The following is a 13604-nucleotide window of genomic DNA, read 5'->3' as shown; positions in this document are numbered from 1 at the left end:
GAAAGGGTGGTGACGATGCTTGGATGTATTTACGAAGAGCTCACACCGGCAGTATCACACGTGTGGCAAAATGGAGGTCCGACATCTACCAGCTCTTAGCGGTCACGAGCCCACCACAGCCAGCTATCCTTGGAGGAGGACGTAGGGATGCACACCGTTCGGGTGCCTGGTTCGAACATACCAAGGCTCACATGCCATCGATGACGATCTTCCACCTTCAGTATGGCGTACGACTCCATGATACATCACATGAACAAACATGAGGAAAGTCTCGCCAAGGGGCTCAGGCCAAGGGGCTCAGGCCAAGGTGTCGTCTGAGATCAGGCCGAGCTTCAAGATTTCAGAACACTGTGTTCTTGGAAGTCTTGGAGGCATAGAACACGGACGTATTGGACTCTGACTGGAGCGAGGCCATACGCGAATCTTCAAGGTCATTGGGTTGAAGAAGTTGGTCCAGGCTTTGGCTGGGGTTTCCGAGAAGGTGGCGTCGCACCCTCACTCCAGACTTCGTGCACAAAGGATCTGGTGGAAGGACGTGGCTGGACCAACAATCACCCCAGGCGTGCTTGTTCATTGTCTATATAAGAGCCCTCACCTGCTGCCTCGGAAAGTCTTTTCTATCTCGACCACATCTTCCTCTTCATCTCTCTCTATCTACCTGACTTTCCATCAAACGCACCTAGTCAGTCACACAATGGACCCCAAGACCGGCGACCCACGAGCTTATTACCTCGCCCTCCAGGAAGGTGGGATGCAGACCAACGAGTGGAAGGCATTCGACTTCAACACTCTTCAAAATTCTCTCTCCCCAATTCTCCCCCCCAGGGCCCTTCTGCAGCGGACCTGATACCCATGGCACCGTTTCCTGAGCTTTGCTTCGAAGGCGAGCCAGCAGCTCCGGCAATGAGCTCTGCTCAGATGTATGACAGCCTCCAAGCTTCATTCGCTATGTCGCTCAATATCGGCAATCATTTTCCGGAGGGTATGATGTCCACGACGACCCAGCCGCTCCAGCCGGTCATACTCTGTAGTCCAAAGGAGGACGTTTCCCACTGTTTCATGGCCCTCCAATTTGCACTCGGGCCTGTTGAGTGCAGCCCCTGCAACCTGCCATTAAACGCGGAGGGGGCTATGGACTTGCCCGTGTCGTTCTACTTTGCTCACGAGCAATACAATCCTTGGTGGCCACCCCAGGCAACTGTCGATGACATCGGCATCCCCTCCTTGGGCACTTCGGACTCCATCGAGAGGTTTCCCAGGACGCCTAGTCAGTATGTCGAACTCGGACCGCCACTCGATTTCCCTCAGGAAACAGCACTGTTTCAGTCGTCCCAAGGAATCCTCTCTCCAGTAGGAGGTTGGGAAGAAAGTACCTTTGCCGGATCTCCTGACGCCGACAATATAGCGAGCCTGTGCAGTTCAGAAGCGACGCTTTTCTCACAAGTGTCTACATCCGAGCCCGATTCTTGTTACAATGGCGTCAACGGACGCGAATCATGTGGCGACCCTTTCGGCTTTTGCGATAAAGGAGCCGAGAATGGCTATGACCGCGGTATCTGGTGGGATGTTGTATTAACCGATGACGGCGATGGCGATGTTTCCAAAACGACTGCCGCAGGAATCAGCTCGTCTGAGGTCGCCGACAGTCAGTACCATTCACTCCCCTACATAATCAGGATCACCATCCAGATGGATGTTGGCCGAGCTGACAAAGACTTATAGTAAAGAAACTACCTCTTCGCGCGGCTGCAGAAAGGGCAAACAATGCTATCTCCCAACAAATTGCTAACAATCCCCAGTTCAGAGAGAAAAGACTAAAGAGCAGGAGATAGCGGGGTGAAAGAATGAGAGGTTTACATTGAGATTACGGCTATGAGCGATGCCCTGTAGCCAGGACTATTATATGTATTATATAGCAGACTGTAATATTACAACCTGATCGAAGTACGTGGTTAGCCAACATCACCCCAGGCTTGCTCGTCCATTGTATATATAGAGCCTTCACCTGCTGCCTCGGGAAAAGCAGCTTTTCTTTTTCGACAACATTTCTTCTTCATCTCCCCTTATCTGCCTGACTTTCCGTTGAACGCTCATCCACGACGAAACGGTTCACATCGTTGCTATGGGCGCCCTCAAATCACCTGCCTCCAAATCGACGGACCGACGGTCAAGACCAAGCCAGTGATGGAATCTCTTAGCTGCCTGCCACTTGAGCTGCGCCGCATTATCTTTCGCTACGTCCTGCACAGCTTCGGCGAGTCGGCAGACGACGAGATAGAAGATGGAGAACCGGTCAACAGAAATGTAATCACCATCGGCGTGAGGGGTGACGGACTATCCGACTTTCTCAGTTGTGGGCTGTTTAACCCGGGAAGAGAAAGTGGCCGGCTTTTCATGATGGACATATACCGCACGACAAGGTTTGTCCTCGAGACGAGATATAATGTCAACTTGCTGAGCAGTCGCATGCAGCTCCTCTTCGCCGACGCGAAATGCCAGACGTACCGCCCCCTTCTGGGTGCCCCGCCTCGTCGCCCCTGTTAGCGACATTCAGGCTAGGCGCCGACCATGTGTACCGGCACCCTCTGCTACACCAAGACGCATTTGGAGTTCGTTAGGGAGCTGGCAGGACTAGGGACGCAATATGGATCAAGGGGCTATCCTGTCTGGTATAAGAAGGTTGTGCGCTAGCGGAGAGTAAGATCGCGTGGTCCGCCCTTGCCGTCTCGGTTTGCCGGGAGGCGCACGAGTGGCAGCAGGTAGACGGCTTCTTTGCGACTGAGAAGCCGAGCATGGCCGAGGCTATCACTTACTCCGTCAAGGCCACACTGCCCAGCAAAACTCCTCACTCCGTGCACAGCGAGTAGTCTGTGGCGCATGGCTATAGATATCACGCAGAGTCTGTAAGTTTACAACGTCGTCTTGATGCCGCCCCCAACACCCCTAGTCTGAACAGCGAAGGCTACCTTCCGCGGACCCTAATAGAAGAAATACTATATTATCCCAACATGCTTCCGTCTCTAGCCCGTGTAGTAACTTGTACGTTCAATCTGTCATAACTGGGTGATGAGGTGGCTGTGTCCATGGGCGCCTGAATGGTAATGGGCTCTGGGTCATCAAACATCCGAGGCTGGCGGGTTGGCCCGGACATTGACACTGGCTTAGGCCGAGAGCACGGCCTGTAGGGTCGCCACCGACGAACTACGGATCTCCTCCGGAATTGCACCTGATAACCCCGGAGCCCATCACCATTGGCTATGGGAGTGATCATAGGTCTTCTCTTCCAGTCACGAGCGCGAGATTACAGGATGAGAGTCGTATTCGGCGTGCGCGGGGTGTGCAAAGTTGCTGCCTGCTCTGGCTATTACAGGCCGTCACGGGGCTGACCTCACTTGCTAGATGTCGCCATTCTACGGTTATGGTCCTCTTGGCTTAGGACGCCACCAAGAACCGGGTGCGGTGTCCTGCTTCGCAGCTTCAAAACCCCCACTGGGTGCAGGTTACTACATATCTCTGAGTGGATGCGTTGCTCCCGGTGACGGTAATCACGAGCTGGGGACCTTCTCCGGAACCGGTGTAAGCAATGTCTCTTTATTAGCGCATGCAATCACGAAGATTGGTGGCCCTTGTTGAGATAGCTGCGTCGCACGCTCATCCCAGGGTGCGTACGTAGAGGATGCTGTCGAAGTCCGTGGCGAAGCCAAGATCACCCGGGCTTGCTCGTCCAGTGTCTATATAAGAATACTCGCCCGCTCTCTGGGAAAGCCTTTCTTTCTCGACAACATCTTCCTCTTCATTTCTCTCCAGCGACCAGGCATTCCATCGAACAACACATCCAGTCCTTCATTCGCTATGTTGGTCAACATCGGCAATCGTTTTACGGAGGCTGTGATGTCCACAACTACAACCCAAGCCGTGCTTTTTGGTTCAGGGCAGGACGTTCTACGGTGTGCGAGGGCCCTCCAAGCTGTAATTGAGGCTGCTACAGGCAGCTGCCGCATGGAACTATCAGGAGCGGAGGAAACCATAGACTCGGCCATTTCCTTCTGCCCCGCAAAAGAGCAAGCTGGACTCAACCCACAAACTCACAATCCTGGCTGGCAGTCACTCCATACAGCCTTCAACGACGTCGAGAAGTCCTACAATACTATCCGGGATCTCAATCTCGGGTCGCCAATTGATCTCCCACGGGTAACAGCACGATTTCAGTCGCCACAAGGAACCATTCTATTTATGGGAGATCGAGAAGAAAGGACATCTGCAACACCTCCTGACGCCAGCGATACAACGAGTCCGTGCAGTTCGGAAGCTGCGTCTTTCTCACAACTGTCGACATCCGAAACCATACCATGTGGCAGTCCTTTCCACGGTTGCGGCACGGCAGCCCAAGGCAGCGTGGAGACTGGATGCAGACCTCAACGAATGATCGAGAATGGCCGTGACGAGTATGGCCATGATCATGGGAGCGAGTGGAACCCCGTGCTAGTCGACGACAGTGATGACGACGTCGATAACACGGTCGCCCCAGGAAGCCGGCGGAATCCTGTGCTCATAAGCGACGACAGTGGCGTGTACGTCGACAACACGGCTTCGCTGCACCAGCCCACAATGAAGAGCAAGCCAGTCCACCAAATCCAGCAAGGAATTACGCATTCGAGAGTCACGCATCACCACGAAACTCAGTCTCAGTGTCCACGAAGACCCCAACAACGCCGAGGGGCTTGCACAACATCTGACAAGTCCGTAGCCAAGAACTCTGCTCATCATACAACAACTCGGAATAATCAGCCAGAGCCTCGGATTTCCTCTCACATACCGACGGGACAGCATATAAACCAGATCATGGAAGGTTGTCAGGGCAGCGGAGGTTCTCAAGACGGCAATCAGGAGACTTCGGCTAACAGCGTCTTGAAATGTATCGCATGTGGGTTGCCAACCGAGCATCGGCCAGATTCCTGTGAGTACCCTACTACGCCTACTCTGTTCAAACTTAGCATGTGGTTGCTGATTCTCCAAAGGCTGCGTGCTTTGTGAACCTTGTTTCGAGGAGGACGACAAGTATTGCTACGGTTGTGGAGAGGAGCTGTTCGATAAGCCTGACGAAGAACTTCCACATCCGTCAGAACTCGGCCCAGCCTTGATTAAGCACCTCAGGGAGATGTTCTCCGCTGCGCCGCTAGATAATGCGTGAAGGTAGTGATGGCTTCCTCCCGCATACCTACGGGACAGCATAGAGACCAGACCATGAAAACCTGCGAGGGCGACGCAAGTTCTCAAGGCGACGGTCATGTGAGTCCAGCCAACCACGGGAGCAAGCCCAAGGGTTGCCACAACATCTGACAAGTCCGCAGCCAAGAACTCTGCTCATCACACAACGACTCGAAATAAGCAGCCAGGGCCTCGGACGTATAGCGAGACTTCGGCCAGCCGCGAGAGCGATACTCTATGTATCGGGTGCGAGGAGAAGACAGCCAGCTGTAGGACAGGGTGCTGTCAGTACCCCCTATTGAACCCCCTCTATTCAAGCTCGGTATTCAGTCACTGATGAACCAAAGACCACTACTCTTGCCAATCCTGCTTTACCGAGATAATTGACGGAGACGATGATTGCCACGAGTGTGGAGGAGCATGGGTATTCTACAGCCAGTACCCTCATTAGTATAGCGATATCCCAAGGCCAAACGTGGAGGTTCATGCGATAAGAATGCTCAATTAAATGAACAGCGTTATAATATGGTAGAACTCATAGCTCAGTCTTGTATAAGCAGTCAATCGCGGTGCCCCCTAGCACTCAGAGAGAAACGCATCATATATAGAGGTGCTTCGGTCGCTGGTAACGCCATACTTATTCAACTACAGTAGTGACCCCTAAATGTGTCCGCTTTTCGTACTGAATTGCTGTTTCCGCACGGACCAGCTAGCTGTGGCACACTGTGACAAATACCGTGCAGGAAGCCGCACAATAAGCACCTATCAGAATTGAAGTTTACTTCTGGTGGGCTCCTTTTGCAAGAGTGGCTTTAGTCCCAGCTCTCCAGCAATCAACTAAGCCCCCGCTCGAGCCCAAGATTGTGACTAATTATGGACGACTGCGTCCGTTTATCATCATTGCAGCAATTCCATCAACGGCTTTTTCAGTGACATTGAACTGAAATCATGAGCAAATACGGTACATTGTATGGCATCCTGCTACTTATCTATTTCACATGGAGCCCAAAAACCCGCTTCAGCTTATCTCATCGTCTGGTCTTCGACAGGTTGGGTTGTGTTGGATTAGCCAAATGTTGGTCATCCTTCGAAAACGTCTCAGCTTCGAGGGCCACATTCGTAAGCTCGAGAGTCTCCCGCGCTGATTGGACAGCCGGATGCGATGGCCCGAGAACCTTCTCCAGACCACCATGAGCACGTTGATAATATTGCCGGGCTTCGCTCATACGGTTTTGTTCTGAGCGTAAAGATCCCAGGTTCGAAAGGGTGTTAATCGCTGGTCGATATGTCGTAACATTTTCAATCCCAACGGCTTGCTCGTATCCATCGAGCGCCCGTAAGTACATCTTCTCAGCCTCATCCAGCTTCCCCTTACTTTTGTAAAGGAGCCCAAGGTTGTTGACTGTTTGAAGTGTTGATGTGTGATCTGGTCCAAGTGCCTTCTCTTTCCCATCGAGCGCCCGTAAGTACATCTTCTCGGCCTCACCTAGTTTGCCCTTACTTTTGTAAAGGTTCCCAAGGTTGTTGACTGTGTCGAGTGTTGATGTGTGATCTGGTCCAAGTGCCTTCTCGCGCCCATCGAGCGCCCGCAAGTACATCTTCTCGGCCTCACCTAGTTTGCCCTTACTTTTGTAAAGGTTCCCAAGGTTGTTGACTGTGTCGAGTGTTGATGTGTGATCTGGTCCAAGTGCCTTCTCGCGCCCATCGAGCGCCCGCAAGTACATCTTCTCGGCCTCACCTAGTTTGCCCTTACTTTTGTAAAGGTTCCCAAGGTTGTTGACTGTGTCGAGTGTTGATGTGTGATCTGGTCCAAGTGCCTTCTCGCGCCCATCGAGCGCCCGCAAGTACATCTTCTCGGCCTCACCTAGTTTGCCCTTACTTTTGTAAAGGTTCCCAAGGTTGTTGACTGTGTCGAGTGTTGATGTGTGATCTGGTCCAAGTGCCTTCTCGCGCCCATCGAGCGCCCGCAAGTACATCTTCTCGGCCTCACCTAGTTTGCCCTTACTTTTGTAAAGGTTCCCAAGGTTGTTGACTGTGTCGAGTGTTGATGTGTGATCTGGTCCAAGTGCCTTCTCGCGCCCATCGAGCGCCCGCAAGTACATCTTCTCGGCCTCACCTAGTTTGCCCTTACTTTTGTAAAGGTTCCCAAGGTTGTTGACTGTGTCGAGTGTTGATGTGTGATCTGGTCCAAGTGCCTTCTCGCGCCCATCGAGCGCCCGCAAGTACATCTTCTCGGCCTCACCTAGTTTGCCCTTACTTTTGTAAAGGTTCCCAAGGTTGTTGACTGTGTCGAGTGTTGATGTGTGATCTGGTCCAAGTGCCTTCTCGCGCCCATCGAGCGCCCGCAAGTACATCTTCTCGGCCTCACCTAGTTTGCCCTTACTTTTGTAAAGGTTCCCAAGGTTGTTGACTGTGTCGAGTGTTGATGTGTGATCTGGTCCAAGTGCCTTCTCGCGCCCATCGAGCGCCCGTAAGTACATCTTCTCAGCCTCGTCCAGCTTCCCCTTACTTTTGTAAAGGAGCCCAAGGTTGTTGACTGTTTGAAGTGTTGATGTGTGATCTGGTCCAAGTGCCTTCTCTTTCCCATCGAGCGCCCGTAAGTACATCTTCTCAGCCTCATCCAGCTTCCCCTGATCGGAGAACAGATCACCTAGAGAATGGAAAGCCCAGTCCAAAGGAACGTTGCTCTCTTGTACTGTTGAACAAGACCGGATCGCATGCGGTAGTAGTCGCTTCTGAAGGAGCCAATACTCAGCTTCTCTCTTTGATGGAACCTGCGACGCCACACTTTCGACTGCAACCTTGTTTAACCAGCCGTCCCGTTCCTTGTTTAAAATATGAATCGTCCAAGAATGTAGACAGCTATGTATGCTGTACCCCTGTGGCTCCTGAAACATGACTGTGGGTTCGACAAGGCCGTAGTCGTGGAGGACGCCCATAGCTTCATTGAAGTTCAGCTCTTCTGAAAGCTGTTCCATCCACACAAGACCGTCTTCGCTCCTAGTGCGTACAAGATCGAACCATATGTCTTCATTGTTGAAGTAGGCCCACCAACGGAGCAGATGGGCTGCAAGTGGGTTTTGTGCCTGTACCTGCGCATATGACAGCTGCCATGTTGAATTCAAGGTACGATCTGCATAGGATCCGAGATGCAGGGCACCGGTGACTCTAGCCCAAGATTCTTGGTAGTGGCGAAGGTAGTCGCGTGTGCTGATCGGGACGCGCTTCAGATATGCTCCGGCCGTAGCTAGGGCGAGAGGAAGCCCGTCTAGCTTTCGTGCAAGGTCTTTTGCATCGTTATCTAACACACTATTAGTAGCCGAAAATGAAATGACTCGAGACTCTTACCATCTTGTAAGCCATTTCGGCCTGATGTCTTCGACAGTATCTGTAGGCTCTCCTGTTCGGATTCGAGCTTCTTGATTCGAATGTGATGGCCTATGTTGATTTCTGACACCCGTGTTGTAATCACTACTGAGCCTTGATCTGCCATTGGAAGAAACTGGTGTATGTCGACCGTGGCATCAATTTTCCGTCCTGGGAGCTTTGGGTTGTCGTAGTTGTCATATACAATGAGCCATCTCGTGTTGCCGGCCAAGCTGAGCCACGCCTTCACAGCCTGAACAATCTTGTCGTGGTCTTGCTGCAGGTTCAGCCCCTTGAGGCTGCCGGCATCGGCACTCTGTTCGAGGATGTGCGTTGCGATCCTAGCGAAGCTTTGCTGGATGGACGCTTCGTCCTTGATGTTGAGCCAGAAGATGGCCGAGTACTCGTCTCGATACCGCTTGATGTAAGTTGCAGCAAGCTGTGTCTTGCCGATGCCTCCAAGGCCATAGAGCACGACAACGTGACGGCTTCCGTCCGAATGTAGCATTCTTCGTATCTCCTCTACTTCCCCATCTCTTGCCACAAAATTTGGGGTCTCGGGGACGCCCGATAGGCTAAAGGTGATCGAAAAGTCGTTATAGTGAGCGCCTTCGTGTTTCATTTAGTATGGATTCTCTTTTGCTGAACCGCTGAGCCGGCCTTACCTTTTATAGATTTCTGGACCTCTTCCCGCAATCTTCTCTGCGCGCTTTCGCGACCCTCGCCATAGATGAGTGGCATGTGAACGCCAAATATCCCAAGAAGAGAGTATGCCATGTCTTCCTCATACTTCGTTTCCCGGTTGCGTGCCCATGCCTCTCGCTCGGAGGTCGTGAAGTTGGATAACGGTGTATTTCGTAAAGCCCGGGCAGGAATACCTGTCACGTTGCGTATGACAGCCTCCAGTGACTCCTTACCGCCCAAGAAGACACCTTCTTTTGAGTAGAACTCAACAATCTGCGGGGCGATGAGCTCTTGAAGTGTCCAGCCACGCGTGAACCACCGACTGTTTCGGAAGACCGACTCCCACGATGCCACGCCTGGCTGCTGACTGGAGGTCGGAGGACCGGATGTCGATGGACAAGAGACGTCGGACAGGAACACGTAGCATCGCTTGGCGCCACGGTACCACCTGAACATACTGTTGATAGCAGTCTGGAGTTCGATGGCATCAGATTTGTCAATACAACAGGAGTCTACCCAGAAATGCTGCAGGCCATGTCGCTTAGCCTGATCGGCGCAGAATTTGATCTTTTCGTAGCCGGCTTTCTGTTGCCAGTCATTTGAGCTCGTTTTGACATCGGCGTAAATGACCTCGTCGGCGCCCCAGGTATGGGAAAGGATTGCGTAGGGGGGGATGTCGTCAGCGCGCAGATCGTCCGTAAGGGTGTAATTGTTAGCATTATCTCGTTGCAGTAGCCGCATTGCAAATCACTGCCGATGGCATCAAGGGTTCGTCGTTGAGGTGAAGAAATCTCGATCGGCCAGATATTACGCAAAAAGGTCAAATGGGCTTTAGGCATCGGCATCATCACCGTGGAGATAATGGGCGGTCTTAGCCCTTGCGTAAGGCTGAAAGTGCGGGGTAAGGAGGGGCTTCGATATGACAATTACATGGCAAGGCAGACTCATCACCCTCTTGTGACGCTGTATGGTGCATGTCCAACGTAGCAGCTCAAAGTAAGTGCGCTAACTGCACATGCCGCTTCTCCTGATTGAAAAGGTTCGGCTTCCCCGCTTAAGAGGAGTTTAGCCATTATGCGAAGTTGTGGTTGAGGGCCCCAGCATGAAAGGGGTGTGTATGTGCATGGAGAATAGATAATGCGGTTAAACGTCCCATATAAACAGATAAGAAGAGGTCTTTGTTTTTCTCCACGCTATGGTAACATCGTCATACTCTGCCGTCGTCCTGGGATGGGCAAGGCGAAGATTATTCGGCAGTTCGCCATGGCCAAAACTGCAGATACAGTACAGTACAGTAGTGCGACGAACGAATAATCTTCTGTTCGTGCCAACAGCAGCACGAGATGGTGCAATCCACTTTTGGAGCTTCTGGCTATGGACTGTCGGTACAGTGCATCTTACAGTGCAAAACCGTTACTGGTCCGTGCGGAGTTGTTTTATAATGCTAGGAAAGCGGACACAGTTCGCGGTCACCACTGTACCACTACGAGCTATGTTATAGTAGGCGGCTGCCGGATCGGACGTCGAATGTCGCATCTGAGTCTCAGTACGTAGCTTCAAGTTTATTTTATCATCCAGAAATGGATTGCTTTGGTGATATCTAAGATTGTCGAAGCGGGGGGGAGGGGGGGAGAGAATGTATAAAAAACAGGGCATGCTTACCTGTTCACTGAGTCCCTGACTGGCAATGATCGGAGCAGTCCAGTACCCCGCGCTACTTCACACGTAATCATCGGCATGCTACTTATTGCTCCCGCCGCTTCCACTCTTGCCACTCTGGTTCAACATGTCCAGGCGCAGACGACTTGCAGCACCTGGATATATTCCCCCGATCCGACGATCTGGAACGTTATTTGTCAACCTGTCACTACAGGTCACCCTTTAGTAGGCACTGCAGCGTCTCATGCACCCATGAGTCAATCGAACCCGGGAGACTCCAATGTTACATATACCCAGCCGCATTCAAGGTCGAGGATGGGAGGTGGAATCCACAACTCTACACAGTCCACAGACTCGTCCACGAAGAGCCGTCTGATTCCCACAGCTGTACCACTCGCCGCTGAGACTACTCTCCAATCTGTCAGCTTCTGCTGCACTCAGTAGTATATAGTCCGCTCGTTGCAGGCTCATCATAGGGCGTGTTGAGTGTCTTCAAGGCGTTCGGAAATGATGAAGAAAGGCTCGCTGTTCAGCTGGAGTTAGGTGCAGCCTCCCTGATTCCTATTCGTAGCAAAGCTCTGATATCGATTTCTAAATGGACAAGAGTCGTGCTCAGTTGAGGGAAATGAGTATCGGGACACACTGTGGCAATGTTCGAGGAGCTCGGAGATGAGGAATGGACGCAAAGCTGGCTACCAGGCAGTCCCGTTGTTCTCGTTACTTCTCGGGGTAATCGTCGTCAAGAACGCGTGGAGGTATCTAATAAGGGGGGAAGCATATGTGACTGGGCACAACCTGTCTATTTTGAGCGTTATTAGATTATTGCAGCTTGCTATACACGGGTGATAGTCCTTGATACGTCCTGATTGCGTGATACCGCTCATTTGCTCAAATGCTAATGTATATCTCGCTGTCGAAAACCCAACTGTCTTATACTCTTTTATCTTTCCCCTTAAACCCGAGCTCCTTGATAATTTGTCGGGAAACAGCATTGTGAGCAATATCCACCCGAACAGGTCGTTTATTTCCTGTACGTCTTTGTCAGCTCTATCAACCTCAGTAGGACATGCTCCATTGGGAAGCCTCATTGTTACCTGTCCGATTGCTAGCCCAGACGGCCCAAACGATCCTGGTTTGTCGGGTAACGTGGCGAGCTTCACCAAAGGGCGGGCGGGCGGACGAGATGCTAGGGTTGTGCAAGCGCACATACAAATACAGCTCTTCGTCACTCCTCCGGATACCCTTGGTCCTCGACAACTCCCCGAACGCTTCCCCCCCCCCCCCCCCCATCACACCTTAGGACTATTCCAGAGCCCCCAAATTATTCAAGACATTTTTTCTTCGACTCCCAAATGGACGCGCGAAGTCTCGGGCATAAACTCGATGCTGTCCTAGCAGAAGATGCCGAATTCTACACTCTCTGGCTTGATTCTCTTCTGCCCCAGCTACCAGCAATCCTTCTGCAGTGTTGCGAATGGAAGGGAGAAATAATCATCATTCAGGGCAAGAAGGGCGAGCTTACTAAACAAATTACCTCGAACACCATCGATCACAGGAGAATCACCCTTGAACGCTTAGATGGAAGCAGGTTCCGGCGTCTGGGACAGCCTTCTTCTCCCGCAGTGATGCCTTGGCTAACACTCGTCGAGGCCGTTAAGGCCCAACTCGAGGACGACGAACTTCGCCCGCCGGCTGCATTTACTCTACTGGGGCAAATTCAGACTGAATTACAGAAGCTTGACCCAAATATACGCCAAATATCGAAGAAGAAAATGCTTCAGTTTGAGGCCGTCGCCATCGACGAATTCAAGAGATCAATGCTCTGGTATGAGACGTCATGGAGTGACTCCAGACCATGTGCGATAGAGGTCTTCCACGACGACGGGTTCACCTTCGGCCAATCTCTGCAGCCTCTGCTCAAACCCATTTATGGCAGTGAGTCCCTAGCATACTTGGTTGAGTATGTTTATGTCGGAACTAGTCTCACGATTGCTAACCTATGCGTGTTAGTTCGCCATCTCGTCGCTATGATGCACGAGCATGAGTCTTATAGACAACGTGGCGGCAGCATTGCTTACACGGTGCGGTACAAGTTTATCCGGAAGCTGCTCAGAAGGGACCCGAACGCGCGCATGGAGCTCTTCAAGTCTTCAGAAAGCGTATTAAATCTCGTCAAAAAGCAGATGCGTGCTCATCTCAAAGCAGAAAAGCAGAAGCCTGGTTGGCGACAGGCAATGCGAGACGCAGGCATTTGGGACGACGACGTCATCAAGCCGCCTAAATTCTCGCAGCATGGGACTAAGCTTGAGTTACTTGAAGGATAAAACAGGACCTCTATTTAGCCCTGCACAAGCACCAGGGGTCAAGAGGAAGGCGAAGCTGACCTTGAGTTCAGGCTTTGTACGTATCACTGGACTGTGTACCGCAACCCCTCCAACATCAGTCGAGGGCATAAATAGCTGAGAGGGCGAGAATCTGTATTGGAGTTCTAACCCTAATATATGGAGTCAATATAAGCTGGAAGGACCGCGATCTGCAATGTTGTACTTGTCGAAGCGTCAAGAAGAAACCGCCTATTTGTGGTACTGTACTGTACTGTACTGTACTGTAGACTCCATTGTCCTTGAATTCAGAATTGGCTCGCGCAGACATCAGTCCACTTTTCGTCTCTCACTACTGTACCATCA

General features: G+C 51.8%; 4 protein-coding genes across 4 annotated transcripts; 3 read left to right on the top strand and 1 right to left on the bottom strand.

Annotated features, from left to right (window-relative positions):
• Nucleotides 1–852: 852 nt before the first annotated feature.
• On the top strand, nucleotides 853–1722 carry B0I36DRAFT_355327 (uncharacterized protein; the record flags this gene model as incomplete). Its single annotated transcript, XM_046157429.1, has 1 exon — nucleotides 853–1722. One exon carries the CDS (start codon nucleotides 853–855, stop codon nucleotides 1720–1722), a length of 870 nt encoding a protein of 289 aa, XP_046006181.1.
• A 1677-nt stretch (nucleotides 1723–3399) lies between these two features.
• B0I36DRAFT_436188 (uncharacterized protein) lies at nucleotides 3400–5034 on the top strand (the record flags this gene model as incomplete). Its single annotated transcript, XM_046162806.1, has 2 exons — nucleotides 3400–3576; nucleotides 3661–5034. 2 exons carry the CDS (start codon nucleotides 3400–3402, stop codon nucleotides 5032–5034), a joined length of 1551 nt encoding a protein of 516 aa, XP_046006180.1.
• Nucleotides 5035–6236: 1202 nt separating this feature from the next.
• Nucleotides 6237–10060, bottom strand: B0I36DRAFT_436187 (uncharacterized protein; the record flags this gene model as incomplete). The annotated part of the gene is made up of 5 exons (XM_046162805.1): nucleotides 9240–10060; nucleotides 8557–9183; nucleotides 8086–8509; nucleotides 6710–7590; nucleotides 6237–6484 (listed from the first exon to the last, which is right to left on the bottom strand). The coding sequence occupies exons 1-5, from the start codon at nucleotides 9997–9999 to the stop codon at nucleotides 6237–6239; spliced, it is 2940 nt and encodes a 979-aa protein (XP_046006179.1). The 5' UTR covers nucleotides 10000–10060.
• Nucleotides 10061–12542: 2482 nt separating this feature from the next.
• B0I36DRAFT_369052 (uncharacterized protein) lies at nucleotides 12543–13241 on the top strand (the record flags this gene model as incomplete). The annotated part of the gene is made up of 2 exons (XM_046159708.1): nucleotides 12543–12852; nucleotides 12928–13241. 2 exons carry the CDS (start codon nucleotides 12543–12545, stop codon nucleotides 13239–13241), a joined length of 624 nt encoding a protein of 207 aa, XP_046006178.1.
• Nucleotides 13242–13604: the final 363 nt, after the last annotated feature.

Source organism: Microdochium trichocladiopsis, assembly GCF_020744255.1.
Source record: "Microdochium trichocladiopsis strain MPI-CAGE-CH-0230 chromosome Unknown B0I36scaffold_12, whole genome shotgun sequence".
NCBI classification, from domain to species: Eukaryota; Fungi; Ascomycota; class Sordariomycetes; order Xylariales; family Microdochiaceae; genus Microdochium; species Microdochium trichocladiopsis.
Note: the sequence above shows the minus strand (reverse complement) of the source record. Positions and strands in the feature narration are given on the sequence as shown.